This window comes from Amblyomma mixtum, chromosome 4 (genome assembly GCF_055824585.1).
Source record: "Amblyomma mixtum isolate Tamu chromosome 4, ASM5582458v1, whole genome shotgun sequence".
Taxonomy (NCBI): Eukaryota; Metazoa; Arthropoda; class Arachnida; order Ixodida; family Ixodidae; genus Amblyomma; species Amblyomma mixtum.
Window position 1 is genome coordinate 86,808,895 of NC_143015.1, and position 23,293 is coordinate 86,832,187.

General features: G+C 48.3%; 1 protein-coding gene across 1 annotated transcript in view; it reads right to left on the bottom strand.

Annotated features, from left to right (window-relative positions):
- LOC149347305 (fatty acid synthase-like) overlaps positions 1–23,293 on the bottom strand; it is a 64,359-nt gene that overhangs the window by 18,066 nt on the left and 23,000 nt on the right. The window contains exons 13-21 of the mRNA XM_089585553.1: positions 22,246–22,462; positions 21,621–21,875; positions 17,444–17,617; positions 9,549–10,773; positions 8,969–9,123; positions 6,669–6,878; positions 5,391–5,720; positions 4,531–4,650; positions 3,344–3,699 (exon numbers count right to left, since the gene is read on the bottom strand). Coding sequence (XP_089441679.1) covers positions 3,344–3,699; positions 4,531–4,650; positions 5,391–5,720; positions 6,669–6,878; positions 8,969–9,123; positions 9,549–10,773; positions 17,444–17,617; positions 21,621–21,875; positions 22,246–22,462 — 3,042 coding nt within the window. The remainder of the gene's footprint in view (positions 1–3,343; positions 3,700–4,530; positions 4,651–5,390; positions 5,721–6,668; positions 6,879–8,968; positions 9,124–9,548; positions 10,774–17,443; positions 17,618–21,620; positions 21,876–22,245; positions 22,463–23,293) is intronic.

Consider the following 23,293-nt stretch of genomic DNA (forward strand, 5'->3'; position numbering starts at 1 on the left):
ATGACTTTCGCCCTCGAGGAGCCCATGAGACCACCACGGGATAATGATCACTGCCCATGACATCATCAGCCCTCGACCATAGGATCTCACTGGGATGAGACACTAGTGTCAAGTCTGGGGAAGTGTCTTGTTGACCTTTGTGCTGGCCAAGGCGAGTAGGTAGCGTGAGGTCGTTGGCTATGGTCAGTTTCGCTCTGACAATTTGCTGCCAAAGGGCCTTCCCCTAGCATCTGAGTGATGATATCCCCAGCTGCTGTGCATGGCGTTAAAATCACCCCCAACTACAACGCGATCCTGGGGATATATCCTTAAGAAGTGTTCTACAAAAGACATATCTACTCGATATGTCGTAGTACCGAATGATCGCGCATAGATTGAAAAAACTAAGGCTTGTTGGTCGCCATCTAAGCTAAGGCGTACTCCCGCTACCTCCTGCGTCTGCGTGCACCACGCGGAAGTATCTAGTTCAGTGTGGGCCGTGCGCGACAGAACAAGAACGCATGCCTGCCCATTGGCTATTGGAGGCGCAGATCGCGATCCTGGCCCGGGACGCCGGTGCTCTATGGAAGGGGTGCAGTAAGGTTTGTACCCTATTAGATTGGGCTTATTAATGCCAGTCTCCTGAAGCAGGACAGCTAGAGGAGGCGTTGGCGTGATGGACAGTCTCCTCTGAAGTTCCGCTTGTTTGCGACGGATTCCCCGGCAGTTCCATTGCAAGAACCATATAGGAGAGTCCGAAGCAAAAATGTCATGTGGTTTCGCGCTAATTCCTGCCATTATTAAACTGAAAGGTACGCGGAAGCGAAGATGATGTGTGCCCAATTTCGGGCTCTTGATTAGGAGAAACCTGTGACATTCCCAAGAGTGGGAGCATACGCTTGATCACCTCGGCAGTGACCAGTTCGATAATGCGCGTGAGCTGGTTTTCATCTAAGTGTAGCGTACGCGAACTATCTTTTGCAAGATTCGTTTGCGCGTCGCGTTGCGTATCACGGAGTGTTTCAGCGTAAGCCCGATGAATGCGCGCTTGCTTTGGTGCCATCGCGGTATGCTCAAAAACTGCGGTTAGAGATGAGGTGGCATTCCTTTGACTATTGCTCTCAGATTGTGTGGAGGGCTTGTGCGCGCCTTGCCGTTTACTTTTATGTTCGCTGTCTCGTGTCTTCGGCAACGGCTGACTTTGTAGTGGAGGGAAGTCCTGATTAACAAGCACAATTGACTCCGAGGCTGATTGCTGTGTACTGACAGGGCTCTTGGGCGCCGTCGTCGACACCGTTTGTTTACCACGTAGAATCTCGGCTTGTTGTTTGCGTTCTTTTCGTCGCGATACTCGGATACGACGGAAAATGCCATTCCTCAAGGTTTTTGTGGCCTGCCGCCGAGCAGGGCACTTTGGGTCCGTGGCTACGTGGGGACCTCTGCAATTGCGGCATAGTGGTTCCGTCGGACAAACCTCGAGGTTTCCATGTGCAAGGCGACCGCAGTACGAGCATCGACGTTGGTCGACCAGTGGACACGAAATTGCCCTGTGTCCGATTTTGTGACAGGTCTCACATATGATAGACTTCGGGTGATAAGGTGTCACCGGAAGCAGTATGCTGTACAGATGAATTTTTCGGGGAAGTCTAGAGCCCTCAAACGTGATTAGAGCTGCTCCGTTCTTGCCCATAGGCCTGGCGTTTATTATCCTGCACGAGTAGCACGTGAGGTTTGCCATGAGCTGTTCGCTTGTTAACCCGTTGGCACGATAAATGACCCCGCGTATCTGGCCGGGGCGTATGGTTTCATAAGCTTGGATAGGTGTCTCCTTTCCAGAAATTAGGAGAGACTGCAGTCCAATCAGATGGTCTCTGGCATACATATGCGATATGTCGACAGCAAACTGATTGCTTCGTTCAAGGGGCCGTACTTGAAAGCCAGAGTGAAAATGAATTTTTCGAAGCTCATTAGCAACAGCTTCGTGCAGCCAGTGTGCGGGGAGTGTCCCTAGTTGTCCAGGTGAGGTTAGCTTAATTATCACAGTGTATTTAACACTGATTGGATCGGCGGCTGCGGCCTTGTTCTTTCGCCTAACAGGCTGCCAATCATCTTCTTCAGTATGATCATTATCAGCCAGTTGATCGATTCTGCCCATAGGGGTGACTATGGACGCTGAGGCACAGCTTAGCGATCGATAATGCGCATCCGTGAAGCGAGCACTTATAGCTATCTGCGAGTGGGCATGTTTTACGCCGTGTCGTTTGTTCTCAAAGCGAGTGCTTTCTTGAGCCATCCGCGAGGTGCCTGACCCCATCCTAGGTTGCTTGGCAAATTTCGAAAACGGAAAAGTGCAAGATCCTACCTCGGAAGGGGCGCTTCCCGGCTTGTTTTCCGTGGAAAGAACAGAGAATGGGTTGGAGACAGGTATCGTCGCAACCACTTGAATGGCTTCGTCATCTGCCATGCTTTCGTCGGCGCCGAGCACGGCGTCAGGTTGGGCCGCGTTATCTGTGCCGCTGCAAAACGATGTTACCGCGGCGTCTTGCCGAGGCTGCTGCGAAGCCATGTTGGCGGCTTCGGCGGTAGGCGTATTCGATGCATCCGGATGGTTTCCTGGGGTAGTCGTTGACGCGGAAGCGTTGAAACCGTCGTCCACAGGTGGAGAGGAACACGATGGGGGTGGCCCATTCATTTTTGGGAGCCTAGCCCAAAAACGTCCGGGCCAAAAAGCTTCAAAAAGTCGGAGCGATGCGAACGTGCGTCTGTTCGAGACGGCTGCTTGCAGCGCCCCTCCCGCGCTGTTAAGGGTCTATAAATGTGCGCTTGCCTTGACGTGAGTGCTTTGCTATGCAGTCCTCTAAGGAGAAATGGCAGCGACAGGAAGAAGCGAGAAAGTGACAACGCGCACAAGAGATGCCAGAACAGCGTGAAGAACGTCTTGCAAAGCATCGTGCTAAACGTGCAGCTTGGCGGCAACGTTCTACCTCGTAGAGTGGTTGCACGTGATCGGTCACCGGTGAACCTCAACACCTGACTGCTCAGGACTGGCTTAAATGCGTCGAACAATCGCCAGAAGAAGGCGCACACCATTGCTTACGCAATTTACCCGGTTTAATCACAGCTAAACCACTCCCATTTTTTGTTTGCACCAAGTACTACAACTAAGGATTCTTTCTGCAAAATCTGCTACCTTCAATGTTGTATATAAGAAAAAGTAAATGTGAGACTTCTGGCGGAACATACCTGCAGACTGGGACAGTAGTGTATATCAAAATTTTTCACGGTTCCCTTAAGGCCATTTGGTGAATACTGCAACAACACCCATTTTTCTTTAAAACAAAGAACACAAATCAGTCGATCTTACCTCCAGCACAACTTTTCCGATATGCTTCCCGGACGCCATGAAACGGAATGCCTCCTCAGCTTGCTGCCAGTGGAAACGATTTACGTCCAGCGGCCGCACAACGCCAGTGACGATGCCCTGTCGCACCAGTTCTCGAACGCGACGCTGGTCTTCCGTCGTGGCGGGATCGTTACCATGGAGTCTTTCGAGGAGGATGCCGTGGAATGAGATGCCCTTGAGGAACACGGACATTCCCAAGGCAGTGTCTTTGGACAGGTCGAACTTGCCGATCTCAAGGAAGCGGCCGCCAACTGCCAGGCAGCGCACGCTGGCCTGGAGCTTGTCTTCGGCCAGAGAGTTCAGCACGACATCTACGCCTGACGTGAGTAATGTATGAAAGGAGAGGTGTGCGGAGGCAGTACATCTCGCGAACGCATAGTTCTGCACAAACGCGCAAGATTAATGTGCTTAAACAAAAAAAATGGTGCGATATTTAAAAACATTATTACTGGTCACCTGCATTGCCGGTTTTTCAACGGACACTGTTATACCTTACCTTGGGCTCATCTTTTTTTTTTCGAACTAAAATCTCCTGGATCACCTTTCTGTATTCTGTAGACTTTATTTTGGCAGAAAAAGATCGTTTCAGTGCTGAGAAATTTGCTTTCAAAGTGACAACGTTTTTCACCACCAATCTGATTCAAACCGCCAACATTAATGTCGCATCTCAAGTAGGTCGTTTCATTGATTTATCTTTCCTCTGCTTCTTTTTGTCTTGGGTGATAAAAGTACGATCAGTGTTGGCGTAGAAAAATCAGCTCAATATCAGTGCGTGTAATGCTTCGTTACTGGTTCCATGAAACGCAGGTTGCAACTGACGTTAAAGAAGTGCACTTAACGGTGCGACAGGTGGCGACGAAATCTGCCTCCAAATGTTAGCCCTTTTCTAAAACCACAGTGCGCGTCTTTTAGGGGAAATGACCACCTTGCCATCTGAGCGAGAAACTCACCAACTGGGGTAAACTAATTTTGTACTGCGTGCCCATTATTTTGTTTCATGAATTTCAGACTACAAACATCTGAAATCAGTGCAGGTATTCTAAAGGTTCCTAATTTTGATACCGTATTTCTGCACTTCTGGCAGGGGGTCAGTGCCGTGATATCTAACAGTTCGCGTATATTAAATGTAACTCCAACGTCACTCGTACCACTGCCGTCGGTTTCTCGCAGCACGAGTTTTTCGAAGGAGGTATTCCGGGAGCTTGCGATGTTGCGATCCGTGAGCTGTGGGAAGCGACGCTTGAGGAACTCCCGCTTCTCTTCGGAACCTATGGAGTTGTAGAATTGAAAGACACAAGAGGTTTTCAAGCATTTATCATGCAGAGTTTCACCAGATTTTTTAATTAGGTAGTAGAAGACAGATTTAACAACTTTACTGTACATTGTGGGCTGAAATTCTCCGTTCGCAAAAGCTTATCGGTCTTTCATGTTGTTCAGTCAACTTTCAAAACTGGCCATGGGCTGCTCATAAATGCTACGGGACATGCATATGTTAGCACCTTTGCTATGTAATGTACAGTGCAGCATAAGATCAGAACATGGGGTGTAGTCGTATAAACAGATCAAGTCATGTTAATTCAGTTGCAGCACATATGCTGTACAATATTATGGCGGTTGATGTAACGTCAGCATAAAAACAGCACATACACCGTGGTATAAAGAACATTTGACGTCATAACAGAGTACGTAGCATGTGTGCGTTAACCTTGTTGCCGCTCAATGCACCGCATTACTTCGCCACGGGGCACGTGCACAACGGAGTGATACAGCACATGTTGCGGCAACAAGGTTACCGCCCACATGTTACGTACTTTTGCGGGATTTTTTCTTACAGTGCACATGCTCCAGATCCCGTTAGAAAAGAAAGAGAGCAGCATTTCACATCACTAGACTGGTACTCTCAATCTACTACAATATACTAGTACGACGGTACTGCTTACTTCGGATTGGCACTCACGTGGCTATTAATACATAAACAGTGAACTCAAAATATTTTTGTAGTACTAACCAACAGTGGTAAATACTGTGCATCCCATTGAGAGGCCGATAGAGATAGCCGCCTGTCCGACGCCTCCGCTGCCAGAGTGCACCAGGAGTGACTCTCCCGGTCGCATGTTTCCTCGAACCAGAAGAGCATAATATGCAGTGGAGTATGCTACTGGAACAGTTGATGCCTCTTCGAGGCTCCATGCATCAGGAACCTCCCAGAGCCAGTCAGGATCCACCACAAGGGCTGTAGCTACTCCCTCGGCGGGCACTAAGCCCATGACCCGGCGTCCCCGGGTGTCACGACCAGAGAACTCCAGGCCAAGAACGCATTGAGACGTTGCCACGTAGTCTACGCGTCGTGAGTTCAGAGAAATAGACCACAAATTAAATATTGAATTTGCTTACTACCACGGGGTCTAAATGTGCGCATTCTACCAGATTAGGCATACCCCTGAGTATTGCGGAATCATCTCCATGGCCCTCTTAAGCTGTATCCCTAATTATACCTTACAAGAACCATGACACGCAAACTTGAATAAAGACTGCTTATTCCGCTCTGTTCCCTACAGATTAAATTACAATTAATGCATCCTAGTTGCTGTGGCAGATGTTTTAAAAACAAATCTCTTTCCTGTCTCTATCAAACTGCTTGATGGTCTGGCAAACTTTATGGCTGACGCCAGAAGGGATACGCGCGTCGTATTTTATGCTGCGCTGTGCTCGCGACGCTGCGGTGCTGGCCCGATGTGGACAGCTACGGCTCGAAAAGCATTTAATTAATGGCATAAAAAAAAAATTACGGACGCCGCTTAAGACTACCTACGGGTCTTGATTGTGGAAGCACTTTCGCTTCGTTTGTGCGCTCGTGTGTACGTCTCTTCTCTACGTCCTTGTCTTGTTCGCGCTGCTTCAAAAATGAACCTCCACCAACTCTCCAAAGCTCCTGTATCGTATACAGTAAGATGCCAAAAAAAAAAAACGGTTTTCGTGGATCGCGCGCTTGTTTCATGCACACGCCTTATACCTTTCAATTATACGGCAATATTCGCAGCTTTCAATGAAGATACCACGACAGCTTTGAGGCGAGTTGCAGCTTTCGGCCCACTCACTACCCATAATGAGTGCGCTTGGAGTACGCATCAAAGGGATCATAGTATACCTGTATAACCTCGCAGCCCTACCACGATAAATACGATTTGCGCTCCACAAACAAGAGATTAGGTTTCGTGTGTGGTGGGGGTGGTTGGTCTCCACATAGCAGGCTAGTAAATTTGTTGGCATTAGCCGATGTGCTCACCGGGCAGCGCATCCGGTGGAAGCTTCCCCGTTGCAATCATGACGTCACGGAAGTTCAGTGGAGCATAGTACACTGTACACATGAGTTTCCCGGAGCTGCTCGCAGGCGAGGAGCAGCGAAGTGGGGACTCATACCACTGAAGACTGGACAGGTCGCCGCGAGTCTGGACGTTGAGGTAGGCGTACTCTGTCGGTCTCTTAGGGGTGCCATCTGCAGTGAGCGCATGTACAATGAACCATACTTCGACTCTAAACATTGCGTCAGATTAGGTACCACCCGACCTAAAAGTGAGATGGCAAAACAACCCATTGTCGAACATGTTTCTGTAATCTTGAGTTTCAGAAGCGTTTATTGACTTTCGCAGGCAGACTGGCCTTACAGATATTCTTGCACTGCATTTCATGCCCGTTTTGCACAGTTTTTGGAGTTTGCTCTTTGGGGGCATGTATTTAGCGTGGTACTGCTTTCTGCAGCAATATTCTAATATACAAGCTGTTCGAACATTGGCTGCTATCTGCACTCTTTCCAACAGCGTCCTTTCTCTTTTTACCAGCTCACATGCTTCGTACGCTTCAGCACGCGCATCGGTTCACGTATTAAGCGAGAATACCAGTAGTAAAATCAAAACACAGAGAGGCGAACTTTATGCCGAATTTATTACGGTACCCATACTGCTCTGCTTTCCACGCGTTCCTCAATGCAGCTGTTTTTCTGAGTGCAAAATGATTCTCTGGATCTTTTTTAGTATACTGACGTTTGTCGGGCAGGAAAAGACACATTTTTTGGGGCGAAAATTGTACTAAAAAATATTGCTGCCAGTAGATTCAAACACGTGACGCCCTTGCAGAAAAGAACGGTTTGCAACATTTTTTACGTGAATTGTAAGTAGCGTCCGCGCGTATAGAATCACTAGCACGCACTCACGCATATTAGTTCCGAAACCGGCCGCTCATGGCTACACTTATATTTTGTTTTACATTGTTTCCTAACTTAGACAAGCTCTGTCTTCGATTAGAGGGGTCTCTTTGTGAGTAGAAGGCATAGCCGCATGGATATAGAACAAATTCAATCTGTTCTCAGTGTCCTTTTATTTCCTTGATAAAAATGTTTAAGAAATCAAGCAAAAGCAGCACCAATGCATTTAGTCATATCATTTTGCATTAGCACCTACGCGTCAGCTACGAGACAACAGTAATGAGCTCTAAAGATGACAGACAACCTTGCTGACATGGTTGCTAGGGAAAGTAAGCAATTTTAATTCATATGCAGAGTGTTTTTTTATTATTTAAAGTTGATGCATATTTAATTCAAAAACTTTAACAGAGGTTGGTGCTGTCCAAGGAGGTGGAATTTACAAGAGGGCGGTCGTTATCCACGTGATAGAGCTCAGTGTTTGTCGATTATTTACTGAAACTGGCGACGCACGTTTTGTTTTCATTATACGAAAACTTTATATTGCGAAAATGAAAACCGTCACCATAGAAGGTGAGCCCAGTTTTTAAATTTTCTTAAATGGCAGTGCGGTTTAAAATGCCGAGCTTCAAAATAGCTGCTTGATAACATGTAGAGTTGGCTTTGTCGAGTTGCGTATTAATGAAATGGCGTCACTGCGCGTATTATTTTCACTGAAATCACCGTACCACCTTGTACGTCATAAAATACTTATACGACGTCTGCATTTGATCTGTAATAAATGCGAGCAACGCCATCTTAAATAGTGAAACGCGGAAAGGCGAAGTAAACAAGATTTTCAATGTATAATCCTAACGTTGAACATTTCGAACCACATTGACGATAAATAAAATCTAAACACAGGCCTCACCTTAGATTTTGGCTGCCTTATATTCTGCAAAAAAAAACCCTGGCTCATGAAGTAAAGAAGAAAACGTTCGTTTTTTCCTGTGCCTATTCGCGTAATTATATAATTTCATCATGTACCCAATATCCTTCTTGCTGTACACTCCACGACCAAAGAACACACCGAAGTAACCCTCGCAGTTTTCAAAATAAAGGTGTGCAAAGTACAAAACAATCGCGCCGCATATAATGCATATGTTGGAATCAAGAACCGGAATCTTCGTTTCTTTTCTGCCGCTGGGCCCATAGTTCGTGCTTACTTTGCTATTTGGAATGCATAAGAACTGCCAGTAATATTTAAGAATTTAAGATTCTATGTCTCAGCCCTGAGCCCTGATCTGCACTTCCTAGCGCTCTTTGTACTTTATTCGATTACGCTGTGTTCAATACGTAGCAGGCAATAAAAACAACTTAGTCATCAAGAAGTGCAATGCCAAACTTACTTGAAAACATTGTCAGGTGCCTAAAGGAGCCCCATTGTCCATCGCGTATCACATTCATCGTTAGGTCACACTCCAAGAAGTCTTTGTACGTCGGGTCTCTATGTGTTGTGTCAGTATTCCTGACAGACATCTTGAGGTTTGCGTCGAAAGCACACCTGACATGGAAGAATAGGTGCCAGTAGTTCAGTTAGACAGAGTGGTATTGCGCTGTCACCCATCTTTATCAGCAAAGCATGACACGGTCTTTGATTTACTGTACATTGCGTTACTACGTTGCGACTGCATATGGGATGGCTCGACAAGGCAACACACTACATTTCATCCAATGATGACCATAGAACTGTAGCTCACACTACTGGTCAAGCATAGGTGAGATACTATTCAAGCGATTTTGTCAATAACCAAGGGTCGTTGGTAAAAGCGCCAAAGATTTCTGTGCTTCTTCAGGTTAGCGTTTTGATAACTCTGGTATGCTATCTACAACAGGGCTTCTCGCAACTGCGTCCATGCTGATAGTTTCATTGGCAGCTATAATAAAAGCATGAAGCTGATGCACACCAAAACGTACTCTGAGCCTTACCTTAAACGGCCAGCGCCAGTCTCCCCTCTCAAGCAGTTCATCAAGCCAACAGCACCACTGGGGCCGGTGTCCTTTGCAGTCAACCACAAGTTGTGCCCAGCAGGCTTGTTTTTAAGCTCAGCAATCTTGTCCTTTAGCGTCTCGACCCAATCGAATGTTTTGTTGTCCACTTCAACTGTTTGCCGTTCTAATGTGTCTGCGGGGGCGGCCACTTTTCTTAGTACAAGGAGCGTGGACCACTTGTTAGATTTCAATCCAACCAGCCGAAATCCGCAGGTTGTGAGCACTGATGCCGCCGTATCGGCTGTATGAATGGCGGTAGACAAATTGGCAATTTGTGAGAAGAATTCTTCTACCGGAGTGAACGCTGTGCGCACAAAAAGAAGCAAAAATGCCTCCTCTTTGCAAAGCGATGACAGCAGCTCAGCCAAGTCTTCCAGACGCACTGTTGATTCGGGGAGAACACGAGTCACAACCAGCTGGGTATCAGGGACCTCATTCACAGAGTTTGAGGCCAGATCCCATAAATACCTCTTTGTGCCTTCCGGTAAGTCCTGCGACGTGAGGTCATCTGGACGAGGGTGGGCAACGGCGTACTCAATCTTGAGCAATGGGTTAGACAGCGGCAGCAGCTTAGACACAGAGGGTGTCATAAGCAAATGACTTTCTTCGAACGCCACTTCTAGAACACGGATTTTTTTCCCGCCCGTGTTTTCCACAACGACGTCGAGAACGGTCCGCAAGGGATCCTCCTTCAAAAGCGCTTTGTTAAGCACATCTTCGTAAATGTCCTCCTTGTAGTTAGCCAGTGCCCACTGAACCACGGAGACAAGGGAGAAAGCGGGGTCTTTGACTTTCGCCTGGATAACATTGAGGACACGCAACAGACCGTTTTTCTCCCCAGTGTTTGTGAGGTATCGGTTGAGCAATTCATCGGACACGTCATTGCAATCTTTTATAATTCTTGAAGCTGCATTCATTTCCTCATTGCTTGCCTCAAGGATGCGCTGGACGACGGCGGTACACACTCGAACATATTCTTCCTGGAAAGCATGTCGTACCTTAGTAAGTGCTTCGTCGTCGAAGTACGGTACGAACCGGTACTCATCCAAGGAAAGTGTCTGGTGCGCGGAGCGCCGCGTCGCGATGGTCGCTTTGAGACCCCGAAAAGCAACCCCTCCGGCATAGCAGGTTTTGAGGCAGCTATCGTAAACAACGTGTACTCCTGCACAAAAGAAAATGTTGGATTGTAAGGAAAATGCAATTGTTTATGTAGCTTTCGCTGAGCTGATATTGTCACGTTGTAGTGACGGCAATCCAGCAGTCAGGAAGAGAGCAACAGAACATGGAAACGAAGCCCTTTATTTGAGCTGACTTGCGCCCGCAAAAGAACTGAATCACTCGGCGGCGGCGTAAGCAACAAACGTGCTCGTCAGTCGTCGAACTACGAAAGTCCGCCGCTCGTGGCATCGCTCAATTTAAAGCCGGCAAGGAAACTTCCAGATAACAGGACAAGATCATCTACAGTAATCTAGAAAAACCTAGATGCAGCCTTTCATGGCTGCGATCAATCGAGATTAGTCTGATCGCTTCTCGCTTCACGAACAAAAGTGATAACAACCCTTTCCTGCAGCCTTGAGCGTGAACGAACAAACACTACAATGATACGTGGCATTACCCCCCTTCCAAAGAAGCATCGTCTCGATGCTTTAAAATGAAAATAATCAGGAAAATCAAAACTACGAGTCCTTTAGCGTTCATAATATGGCTTCAGGCGTACGACAAGTACAACTTCCGGGCGTGTGCGGCGTCGCTGAGATGCTGTCGTGCCGTCGGGGATGACTTCATAATCGAAGCCACCGATGCGACGGAGAAGCCTGTACGGGCCAAAGTAGCGTCGCAGCATCTTTTCGCTCAATCCACGGCGGCGAACTGGCGTCCATATCCAAACCCCATCACCTGGCTTGTAATGCTTGTCTCGTCGGCGCAGATTGTAGCGTCGGGCGTCGGTGTGCTGCTGGTCTTGAATGCGAAGCCGCGCAAGTCTTCGGGCTTCCTCGGCGCGATGAAGGTAGGCGGCTACGTCGAGGTTGTCTTCGTCGGAAACGTGCGGGAGCATTGCGTCGAGTGTTGTTGTGGGCTTCCTGCCGTATACCAGCTGAAATGGAGTAAAGCTGGTTGTCTCCTGGGCGGCAGTATTATAGGCGAAGATCACGTAGGGCAGAATAGAGTCCCACGTCTTGTGTTCGGCGTCGATGTACATGCAGAGCATGTCTGCGATGATCTTTTTCAGACGCTCTGCGAGTCCGATATTTTGAGGATGATAGGCAGTTGTCCTCCGATGGCTTGTCTGGCTGTACTGTAAGATGGCTTGCGTCAGCTCCGCTGTAAATGCCGTCCCTCTGTCTGTGATGAGCACTTCGGGGGCGCCGTCTCGCAGATTTTGTTCGACAAAAACTTTTGCGGCTTCTGTTGCGGTACCATTAGGCAACGCTTTTGCTTCGGCGTATCGGGTCATGTAGTCGGTGGTCACGATGATCCACTTGTTACCTGATGATGAAGTCGGAAAGGGGCCGAGGAGGTCCATTCCTATTTGCTGAAAGGGCTTAGTTGTAGGTGGTATGGGGTTCAGGAGTCCGGCTGGTCTAATCGGAGGCGTTTTGCATCGCTGACACTCACGGCACGTTTTCACATAATGGGAAACGTCGGCAGCTAGCCGCGGCCAATAGTACTTCTCCTGGATGCGGCGCAAAGTGCGAGCAATCCCGAGATGCCCTGCAGTCGGCTCATCATGACATTCCTGCATAAATTCTTGCCTAAGATTCTTGGGCACGACAAGATGTACTGTCCTGTTGGACGCAAAGTTCTTCTTCAGGAGGACATTATTATGAACAACGAAGGACGACAGTTGGCGCTTGAATCCTCGAGGAGGCGATGCAGTCTTGCCTTTCAGGTAATTAACTATGGTTTGCAACTCAGGATCGGAGCGCTCCTGCTGCGCGAATCTGCTGGCGCTTACCGGTCCTAAGAAAGCATAGTCGTCTTCCTCTTCGCTTGCTGCGTCGACGGGGGCTCGCGACAAGCAGTCTGGGTCGGAATGCTTCCGGCCAGATTTGTAGACTATAGTTATGTCGAATTCTCGAAGACGCAGGCTCCAACGAGCAAGGCGGCCGGAGGGATCTTTCAAACTGGCTAGCCAGCAAAGAGCATGGTGATAGCTCACAACCTTGAATGTTCGTCAGTAGGAGCGAAATTTCGACGTGGCCCAAATAATGGCGAGACATTCTTTCTCGGTCCTCGAATAGTTGGCTTCTGCTTTCGACAGTGAACGGCTAGCGTACGCGATAACTTTTTCCTCTCCACCATTTTTCTGAACGAGCACCGCTCCTAAGCCCACACTGCTTGCATCGGTATGGATTTAGGTTTCGGCGTTTTCATCAAAGTGTCCGAGCATAGGAGGGGACTGTAAGCGGCGCTTTAGCTCTTTGAAAGCTTCCTCTTGCGGCATTTCCCATTTAAAAGGCACGTCCGCCTTGGTAAGTTGGGTCAAAGGCTCAGAGATGCGCGAAAAGTTCTTGACGAATCGCTGGTAATAAGCGCATAATCCAATAAATCTGCGTATAGCTTTTTTGTCATTAGGCTGTGGAACCTCTGCGACCGCAGCCGTCTTCTGAGGGTCTGGGCGAACTCCATGCTTGCTTACGAGGTGACCAATGAACAGCAGCTCCACGTAGGCGAAGTGGAACTTCTCTGGTTTCAGTGTTAGGCCTAAAGACTTGATTGTTTCCAGCACTATTCGAAGCCTTCTGAGGTGGTCTTCAAAGCTTGTGGAGAAGACAACAACGTCATCTAAGAAGACTAGACAAATCCACTTCAAGCCTTCGCCCACCGTATCCATTACTCGCTGGAACGTCGCTGGTGCAGAGCAGAGGCCGAATGGCATCACCTTAAACTCGAAGAGTCCGTCTGGTGTGATGAACGTCGTCTTTTCGCGATCTCTTTCGTCGACTTCGATTTGCCAGTAGCCGGTCTTCAGGTCCATCGATGAAAAGTACTTAGCGTTGGACAGCCGGTCCACTGTATCGTCGATGCGGGGGAGGGGGTAGACATCTTTCTTCATAATGCTGTTCAGGCGGCGGTAGTCGACGCGAAAGCGAAGGGTGCTGTCTTTCTTTTTCACTGCGACGACTGCTGCTGCCCAGGGGCTCCTCAATGGCTGGATGACGTCGTAACGAAGCATTTCCTCAACTTGCTTGCGGATAGCTTGGCGTTCTAGCGGCGATACGCGGTAGGGGCTCTGTCGCAGTGGTCGGGCGTGTTCGTCTGTGACGATGCGGTGCTTGGCAAGCCGGGTTCGACGCACATTCGATGCTCATAAGAAGCAATCGCTGTACTTTTAAAGAAGACTGCGTATTTGGTCTTGTCTGCTCCGTGGTAATGCTGGGTTGATATAAAACGTTGGTTGATGGCGTTGGTCAGACGGTTCTACGGGTTGGTCGGGTAGGGCAAATGTCTCTGATGTCTGCCAGCTCGTCGAGGAAAGCGATCGTCGTACCTTTGTTTAGATGCCGGTATTCTTCGGTGAAGTTGGTTAGCAGCACCTGGGCTTGGCCATTTCGGATTTGCGCGACTCCCCTTGCGACGGCCAGTCCTCGATCCAGGATTAGCTGAGTGTTCCCCTCGATGACGCCTTCGGCAGTTTCGATGTCTCCAGTACCTAAGCATGCGACGACACTTGATAGGGGCGGCACGCTCAATGCTTCGTCGAGGACGTTTAAGGCAACGTGATGAGTCGCGCTCGTCGGAACAGGTATGGCTTTGTCCGTGGAAAGCTTGATCGACTTAGATCGAAGGTCGATGATCGCTCGATGTTCATTCAGGATGTCCATTCCCAAAATCACGTCTCGCAGGCATTGCTGTAAGATCAGGAATGTTGTCGCATAGGTTCTCCCATTTACAGTAACTCTCGCGGTGCAGCGTCCTGACGGCGTAATCAGGTTGCCACCTGCGGTGCGGATCAGCGGGCCATCCCAAGTCGTTGTCACCTTCCTGAGCAGGACAGCGAGCGGGCCACTCATGACACAGTAGTCAGCTCCAGTGTCGACCAAGGCAGTAACCGCGTGACCGTCCACCGTAACTTCAAGGTCAGTTGTTCGCGTTCTCGTATTGTACGTTGTCTTCGGTGTCCGATCTCGGCTTCGTCGAGTAGTGAGGCTGCGGTTGGCGTACTCCGACGTTACTTCACTGGGCAGCGGTAAAAGTTTCAAGTCAGGCCGCGTCGTCGTCGTCGGTGTTGTCGTCGTAGTTGAGTCATGGTCTTGCGTTTTCGTCGATGGAGGATCTTTGTACTTGCGCTCGGAAGCAACCTCACCTCCAGAGGCTGCTTTATTCAGTTTAACCTTCGGAGGCTGGGGGAGCGTCCGCGCACTGCGTAGCCTCGGCTAGGAGATCAAAAGCGCGGAGACGAAGGCGACGGGGAACGTGATAGGCGGCTGGGCGGTGAGCATTCTTCTCGACGCAAAACCTCCTCGATTTCGGCTGGTCGCTGGCCGGGTCGGGGTCGTGGGCCGTCGTAAGAGAACCCTCGGATGCCCAGTCTTCTGTATGGGCAGTGCCAGAGGACGTGACCGGCTTCGCAACAGTGGAAGCATAGTGGGCGGCGCTGGTCAGGAGTTCTCCACTCGTCGAATTTCATCGGCTGCGCGCGTCGCTCGTAGGACGGGCGGGTTGGGGCGAGTGGGCGGCGGTACAACGCAGCTGGCTGAGGGCGATAGGGGCTTGGGTCCCGTCGTCGAGGGGCAGGACGGCGCACTGCTGCGTTGTAAGTCATGGCTGGAGGCTCCAGAGGCTGGGTGGTGGTCGGTGTCACTCGCAAGGCCTGTCGCACCTCGTCCCGGATGACGTCGGTGAGCGAAGTGAGCTGCGGCTGCGTTCCTGTTGGCAGCAATCGTCGGAGCTCTTGTCGCACAATTTCACGTATAACCTCCCGCAGGTTATTGTTGTTAGCGTTGTCCATGCAGCTTGCTGACAAAAAGCGCTGTTGGCGGTCCCACTGGCGGGCTCTGGCATCAAGGGTTTTTTCCATGGTGGGTAACTCTTCGACGAATTCCGCGACGGTTTTGGGTGGGTTCCTTACGAGGCCCGCAAATAGTTGCTCTTTAACTCCTCGCATAAGCAGCTTGACCTTTTCATCTTCCTTCATGTTCGAGTCGGCACGCCGGAAGAGACGCTTCATCTCCTCAGTGTACATTGCAACGGTCTCGTTTGGATGTTGTATGCGAGACTGTAGCAGCTGCTGGGCTCTCTCTTTTCGCACGACGTTCGTGAAGATTTTCAGAACCTGCTCCTTGAAGGTTTCCCAATTCGTGAGGCTAGCTTCCTCATTCTTAAACCAGATTCTTGCTGGTCCCTACAAGGCGAAGAAGACGTACCTAAGTTTCGTAGCATCATCCCAGTTGTTGAAGACAACCACACGGTCGAACTGTTCAAGCCATTCTTCGGGGTCGGCGCCAGGCGAAGCGTCGAAGGTTGGTGGCACCCGGGGCTGCTGAAGAATGATTGGAGTCGTCGCCTGGGGCAGGCTCATGGTAGACGTTGCTACTGGCTTTCGCTTCCGGGTAGGGTCTGGCAGAATCCCGAACTGAGGTGCGTCCCCTAGCAGACGTCTCACTTGCGCGGTGGACTGGACTCAGGTCCTGCGGTGAATGACTCAGAGGACTGGCGTCACGACTTGTAGGGGGTCTTCCGAACATGGAAGTCTACCCAGCACCTCCACCAGATGTCACGTTGTAGTGACGGTAATCCAGCATTCAGGAAGAGAGCAACAGAACTTGGAAACGAAGCTCTTTATTTGGGCTGACTTGCGCCCGCAAAAGAACTGAATCACTCGGCGGCGGCGTAAGCAACAAACGTGCTCGTCAGTCGTCGAACTACGAAAGTCCGCCGCTCGCGGCATCGCTCAATTTAAAGCCGGCAAGGAAACTTCCGGATAACAGGACAAGATCATCTACAGTAATCTAGAAAAACCTAGATGCAGCCCTTCATGGCTGTGAACAATCCAGATTAGTCCGGTGGCTTCTCGCGTCACGAACAAAAGTGATAACCACCCTTTCCTGCAGCCTTGAGCGTGAACGAACAAACACTACAATGATATGTGGCAATATGAAATTATTTTCACAGAAGCAGCTTCTCTTTAGACTGCCCGCGTTTTCATATTTGTGCCGCCTAAGCCTTCATTCAATCATCACACGCAGCAAAAAGCGCCAATAGGAAGTTGGCTCTCACAAACTATGAGCAGGAACGATAAGTTTACTTATTTCCAAATTGAAATATTTTAAGAGCGAATTTCAATACTCTCTTCCAAGGCATGTCGATTTACTTTCATTTTGATTTTTTCTAATATATCATAATTTTGTAAGGTAATCCTACAAATCCTCTCTTGAAACTTCTGTCTATTGCCGACTTTCGTGGCCGCAAGGAAAGAAAGAGCATATCATCTGAGTGCTTTTCTGGGCTTTTTAAAACAAAAAAAAAGTTTAAGAAGTTTAAGTTTAAGAAATTGAACACATAGTACACTGCGCCGCCGCGGTGGCTCAGTGGCTATGGTGCTCGGCTGCTGTCCCGAAAGACGCGGGTTCGATCCCGGCCGCGGCGGCTGAATTTCTTTGGAGGAGAAATTCGAGGCCCGTGTACTGTGCGATGTCAGTGCACGTTAAAGAACCCCAGGTGGTCGAAATTTCCGGAGCCCTCCACTACGGCGTCTCTCATAGCCTTAGTCGCTTTGGGACGTTAAACCCCATCAACCAACCAACCAACATAGTACACTGCTACTTTTTTAATGCTTGGACACTTTGGTTGAGCAACATGCGACGAAATGGTGATTTCACAGTACTCACCTCCACCTCCGACCTTCTGGATGATCTCTGAGTGGAGCCTGGGATCGATGAGGCACGACTCAATCCTTGCGGGCAGCCTGAACGCTCGAAGTGGGTCATAAAGGGCGCAGAACTGAAGCATACTGTCGATGAAGGTCACCCAGTTCTCCGCCCATATTAGTGTGCCGCACGGTTCTGGATCGTATAGAATGGACAGAGTGGATTTTTACTAGGTCGTAAGGTGTAATGCAGGAACGCGATTGTGGAAAATAACGATTATTATTCAAAAGATGCAAAACTTCCTCCGTGTCTTCCATTCTGAGATAAAGAACCAGTTCCTGGTAACTTAATGACCGTACATGATGACGATTGGCTTTTCCCAAGTTCCATTAACGCGCCAATCCCCATATGTACAGCCTTTGCCAAAAGTTTAGAGCCCAGGGGGTTTGCTTCTAAGCACTATTGTGGCGCTCCTGTAGCACTAACGGAAGTCCTACGCATCGGAGGGAGCAGGACTAAAAATCATCTTACCTTCGGGAGATTTCGGACGCTGAGGACACATTACGAGCAAAGCAATGTGGTCCAGAAGCAGACCCCCTGGGCTCTAAACTTTTGACAAAGGCTGTACATAGTGTACCAGCAGCGCCATCAACAGTTTAAGTGTACAGTGGTTCGAAATCATTCATGTACTGCTTGTTTTTTTTCCTTTTTCTGATACATTGTGCTTTCCATGATAAATACATAATCTAAGTACATAATAAATACATGAAAAGTACATCTTGCAATGAACCTAAAATTCGCCCCAATAATATAATTTCTATCTGAACACGCATGTGCACAACACAATAAAAATTTTAGTGTTAAATCTGCCGAGAAGTGACCGCAGTAGCACACGCCACCGCTTAGCTCTCAGCCGCCGCGGTAGCTCAGTAGTTATGGTGCTCGGCTGCTGACCCGAAAGGCGCAGGTTTGATGCCGGACGCGGCGGTGGAATTTCGATGGAGGCGAAATTCTAGAGGCCCGTGTACTGTGCGATGTCAGTGCCCATTAAAGAACCCCAGGTGGTCGAAATTCCCGGAGCCCTCCACTACGGCGTCCCTCATAGCTTGAGTAGCCTTCTGACGTTAAACCCCCCCATAAACTTTAAACTATAAACGCCTTGTTTCCACCGTCGGAGCAAAAACACTGAATAAAGAAATATCTCAAGCGCTTCTTTATAACACTACGGTTTTAACTAAAGCATACTCTTAGGTGATGCTACATTAGTTAATTTCCGGTGGTCTGCGTTTTCGAAGGAAGAAAAATTTTTAAATGCCAAATTTTAAGACATCTGAATGAGTCAGCACGAAGACTGACATTAATCCTTGTTTTCGTTATATTAGGTTGGCCGCTTAGGGCCCATTCCCCACGCTGTTGAAAGCATAGAAAAAAAGATTGCCTAGGAAAACACATGAACAATCGACCGTTCTTGTTAGCTGCTGGTAAAAGGGAACCATTATATATATATATATATATATATATATATATATATATATATATATATATATATATATATATATATATATATATATATATATATATATATATATATAACCATTTCCAGAACAGCGTCAACGATCGTGCTCGCGACTTTTGAAGAGACTTTTTTTCGAAGTTCCGGAGATATTTTCACAAAGTTCGGGACGTGGCTGCATTTGAAATCTTTGCTGGATAGACTAGTACGACCATTTCGAGCCTTGAAAAAAAAAAACAAGAATCAAAGATGGATGTCAGAAATAAAGATGGAAGATTTGCCGAGGAATTGCTGTATTGGCCTGGCTCCTTTTTATTCTCTCACGCGCCGGGACATTTTATCAGAGGACACTGAGGCTCCTTTTTTGTTCTCGCCACAGCTTTGTATACAGAAACCAAACTAATCAGCATAAATGCCCTCCCGTGAAGAAATGGGCAGAATTTATTGAGCGTGAACCCGGGCCGCGCGCGTGAGTTCTTAGTTTTTGATCCCCTCCTGATATTTTGTGACGTAAGGAGCCCGAATTATACATGCATACAAATTTTCAACTTTTTCTCGGCAGTAGAACTTAATTCCTTCCAAAACGGGATACACATATGCCAGTGCCTATACTCGGAAGTTCTTCTGGTGGCAAGACGGGCAAAGTAAATTGGCAACATGATGCAAAATCACCACAGCCGCTTCCAATAATGCCGTGGAAGGGACCACAAGCAGTTGGATTACCAAATATATGCTCATAAAATTTCGCTTTCGGCTAAGCTTTACTAGCGCAGGCATTTTGCAGCAGCAGTTGACTAGCGTGTGGTTTATTTTCTATCGCACTGTTATTTGTTCGTCTTTCGCCTAAGGTTCCGAGCGATGGCAGGCCCCCAAAACTTGTCAGTGAGAGGGAACATAGACATGCTTATTTCAGGCTGACTTCACGCAAAAAGAAAATGTTATCAAGCTCGAGTCCAGCAGTACTCTCGTTAGGGCTCCCAAGTGGCTGTCTTGCGCAGCGGGGCAAGATCTTGTATAAACTACAGTCCGCTCCGCTCGGCAAACTCTCGTCCGATAGGACTGCCATCGAGGGCTCTTTTGAACACACCCGTTGCAGTGCTGTACTTTTTGAGTTCCTGGAGCCTGACCGCCTAGGCCTGCTTTCTGACGTCTCGCTATCCTCGCTAGTCTTGCGTCTTCGCAGTAACTTATTTACTTTGCACCTCGCGATTCCATTTCGCCGCTTTCTGACTGTGGACTTAGAACCCTTGACACGCCCAAAGCCTAATCGCATCCGCTTCTTGATTCCTCGCCTCGATGTATAGACGAACCGCGAGTTGGTGAGCTTCCTCTGATTCCAGTGTGAAGATAGCTTAAGCTTTTCCCGCTTGGCTCCAGACAGCATGTTTCTTAGCCTGTGGGTCCTCATATGAGCCGCGTCAACAGCACTGGCTTCTGCATGTTGGCGTTCTGCCTCGTTTATGTCATTGCTCTCAGCTCTACTGATCTGCCACGTTAACATTATTGCTTTCCTATTTGATGATGATGATGATGTCCTCAGGCTTAAAGGCCCATACCCACCCCGGGGGATTGGCACACGGTCCTGTAACGCGTGCTTTGACTTGCCTCCAAATTCATCGCTCTACTTCCTCATGACATTCTCGAATTTCTCCCAACCAGTCCAACTACACGTCCCAGACAACACAACTACATCCTCAGGACGTCCTGAGGATTAATTTTTGATGACATTGTGCTTTCCTGAGAACGTCCTCTTCTGATCCTCAAAAGGTTCTCATTTAGTCCTGTTGTCCGGCCTCAGTATGTCATCAGGACATCCTCTGATTTGCTTTGGACGACTTTCTTAGTCTGTTTTCAGGACATCAGATGAGGACGTAGCCCTGGGAATCTGGGTCACTGTTTTCTTAATTATTGTAGGCAGTGTGCACGGGGTTGTAAAACAGCTTTCTTCGTGCTTCTTTTGTGTTAGAGTTTAGCAAATAAATTTTACAAAAGTTTCGCATGCTCAACCAGTGATTGGTTCGTTAACATATTTGTAGGCAGTTACAGGTTATTCTCTGTGCAATATTTCCCTACAGCAATGACTACATAACTCTCTCAGGAGTTGAACTCTCTTGCCTCAGTGAAATAGGCCAACAAATTGCCCAAAAATCTGCACACTCCAGCCTCATCAGAAGCATGCAGTGCATAAGAGCAGGTGAAAACCAAAATAACTTAAGATAACTCCTGAAGGCACATGATATTTTCAGTAGCAATGGCCTCCTACATTACATCTCTATTATACACAAGTATATTTTAATAAACCTGAAACCTTTACGAAATGAAAGCTGAGTGCGAGAGATAAAGCTGGTTTTATCTCAGTGCAACGCCACAATATTGTCCTGCGATAGGACGTTTGTAGGATATTTGAGAATTTTCGTCCTCGAGTCATTCCGCGAAGTACAAACTGAGGACATCCTCATGAGGACATTTCGCCGTGATGCTCTCAAAAAGTACTCAGAATGTCCTGTTCGGGATGAGGACGTTGGGAGGACGTCCTCAATACGTTTGGTGTTGTCTGGGGTTGTCCTAGATTGACTTAGACCAAGTCATATAACTCGCACTCTATTTTGTGCTTTTAAGACTGCACAAAGGATGCACAACACAGTACCCCAAGACTAACCCAGAAGAGTACCCCAAAAGACTAACTGTGCAAGTCGGCCCTCAGCACGCTCCGGAAGACTCCGGTGTACCCGTAGCCACGAAGTCGTAGTTCTTTGTAGACGTCCTCGGCTTCAAGCTCGTAGACAGCGGTCTCAGCTGGCGGGCTTGCCAGGTCCTCGTCGACGAGCTTTTCTCCTTCCTTGGTGACGCGTATACGACCATTCGCCACCAGAGAGCCGCCCTCGCTGATCCCGAATTCCCCGGAAACTGGTATGACGTGCACTGAGAACCGCACCGTACCTGCACCGAACGTGGTGATTATGTGAGCCGGAAAATGATTGCTCTGATATTTAGAAAAAAACATGTAGGCCATTGACCTGCAGAAGATGCTTACGTAAAACGTTTGAGGCTTCTGAAGCCCACTTTCATTGAAGCATGCCAGAATTTATACAATGAACCACTTGCAGCGTGTTTTCTTCTTTCCCAGTGGCATCATGCGGTATTTATCAGAAATAAAAACTTAACTCAGCGAATACATCACTATCTATTGCATTACGGGCCTCTGTACATCAGTCTTATTAACAGCATTGACGGACCGAGGGAATGTCGAAAACACCTGTTGAAAATGGAAGCTGTGAAAGGCCTCAGCGAGCATTTCTGGGAGACCCACCCGTCTTTGGCAAGATAGTGGCCCTGTGAAAGCTGACGTCCTCGAACACCACAGGCACCTGATGAAAGGGCTTGCCGCTACTCTTGGTCAAGGACTTCCATGCCAGGACCATGTAGCCGGCAGCCGGAAAGATCGCTCTCCCATCGAGCTGATGACCAGCCAGGTAGGCGTCTGCCTCGTTAGAGCCCACGTTTACCTCCACGACTTCGTCAGAAACCTGGGCGTATGAGTAGTGTCGTGTGTGAGAGTGGGCGGTATCATGTCAAATAGCTGTTTGCATAAAACCCGGCACGTGAAGAACACAACAGAGGGCTCTACTTTTTCGGAAACTCCTGACAAATGATGCTTTTTGCTCGTACGGTGCTTTCAATGGCCTATAAGGCGCAACTCGTCAGTCGATATCAAAGGAAGACAATAATGAATTGGAGACCGAAAAGATTCAGCATGTTTATAATCCAGGTGTTCCACTTTACACTGATATCAGCGCAGTATGACCACCTAGACAAAGCTCTGAGCATAGCTATAAAGCAAAGAGCAGGTGATCGAGAGCCTGAACAGCGGAAATCTAAAAGCATTGCAAACTCTAAGGCTGAAGTCGAGGGTTGGACGGAAACCCGTCTGATCGGGGGTGTACATGAGCCCGTGTGGGAGCCGAAACGTCGTTTAAAGTATTCATTTTTATTTTGGTCGGTGTTCTGCCTTCTTCTTCAAGCTCTAGAGCTTCTGAGCCAAGCAGTCAATAGGCGGCAGTCACAGCTACCTAGAACAAAATTCAAAGGAGATAATTTATTCAATGGTGCTTTACGAGTGTGTTTGAACGCGTGTTCTAAGTGGGCGTTTCCTGTTGGTAGGCAGCAGGCTATCAATAAGTGCGGAGAACGGACAATTTGTTACGAGGCAGGGTGATGCTTTTATAAGATAAAATTAATGAAGAACGCAATTCCTGACACGTGTTGCATTAAGACTGTGACAGCTCCCGTTCGCCCCCGCGGTGGCTCAGTGGTTACGGCGCTCGGCTGCACGGTTCGAAGACGCGGGTTCGATCCCG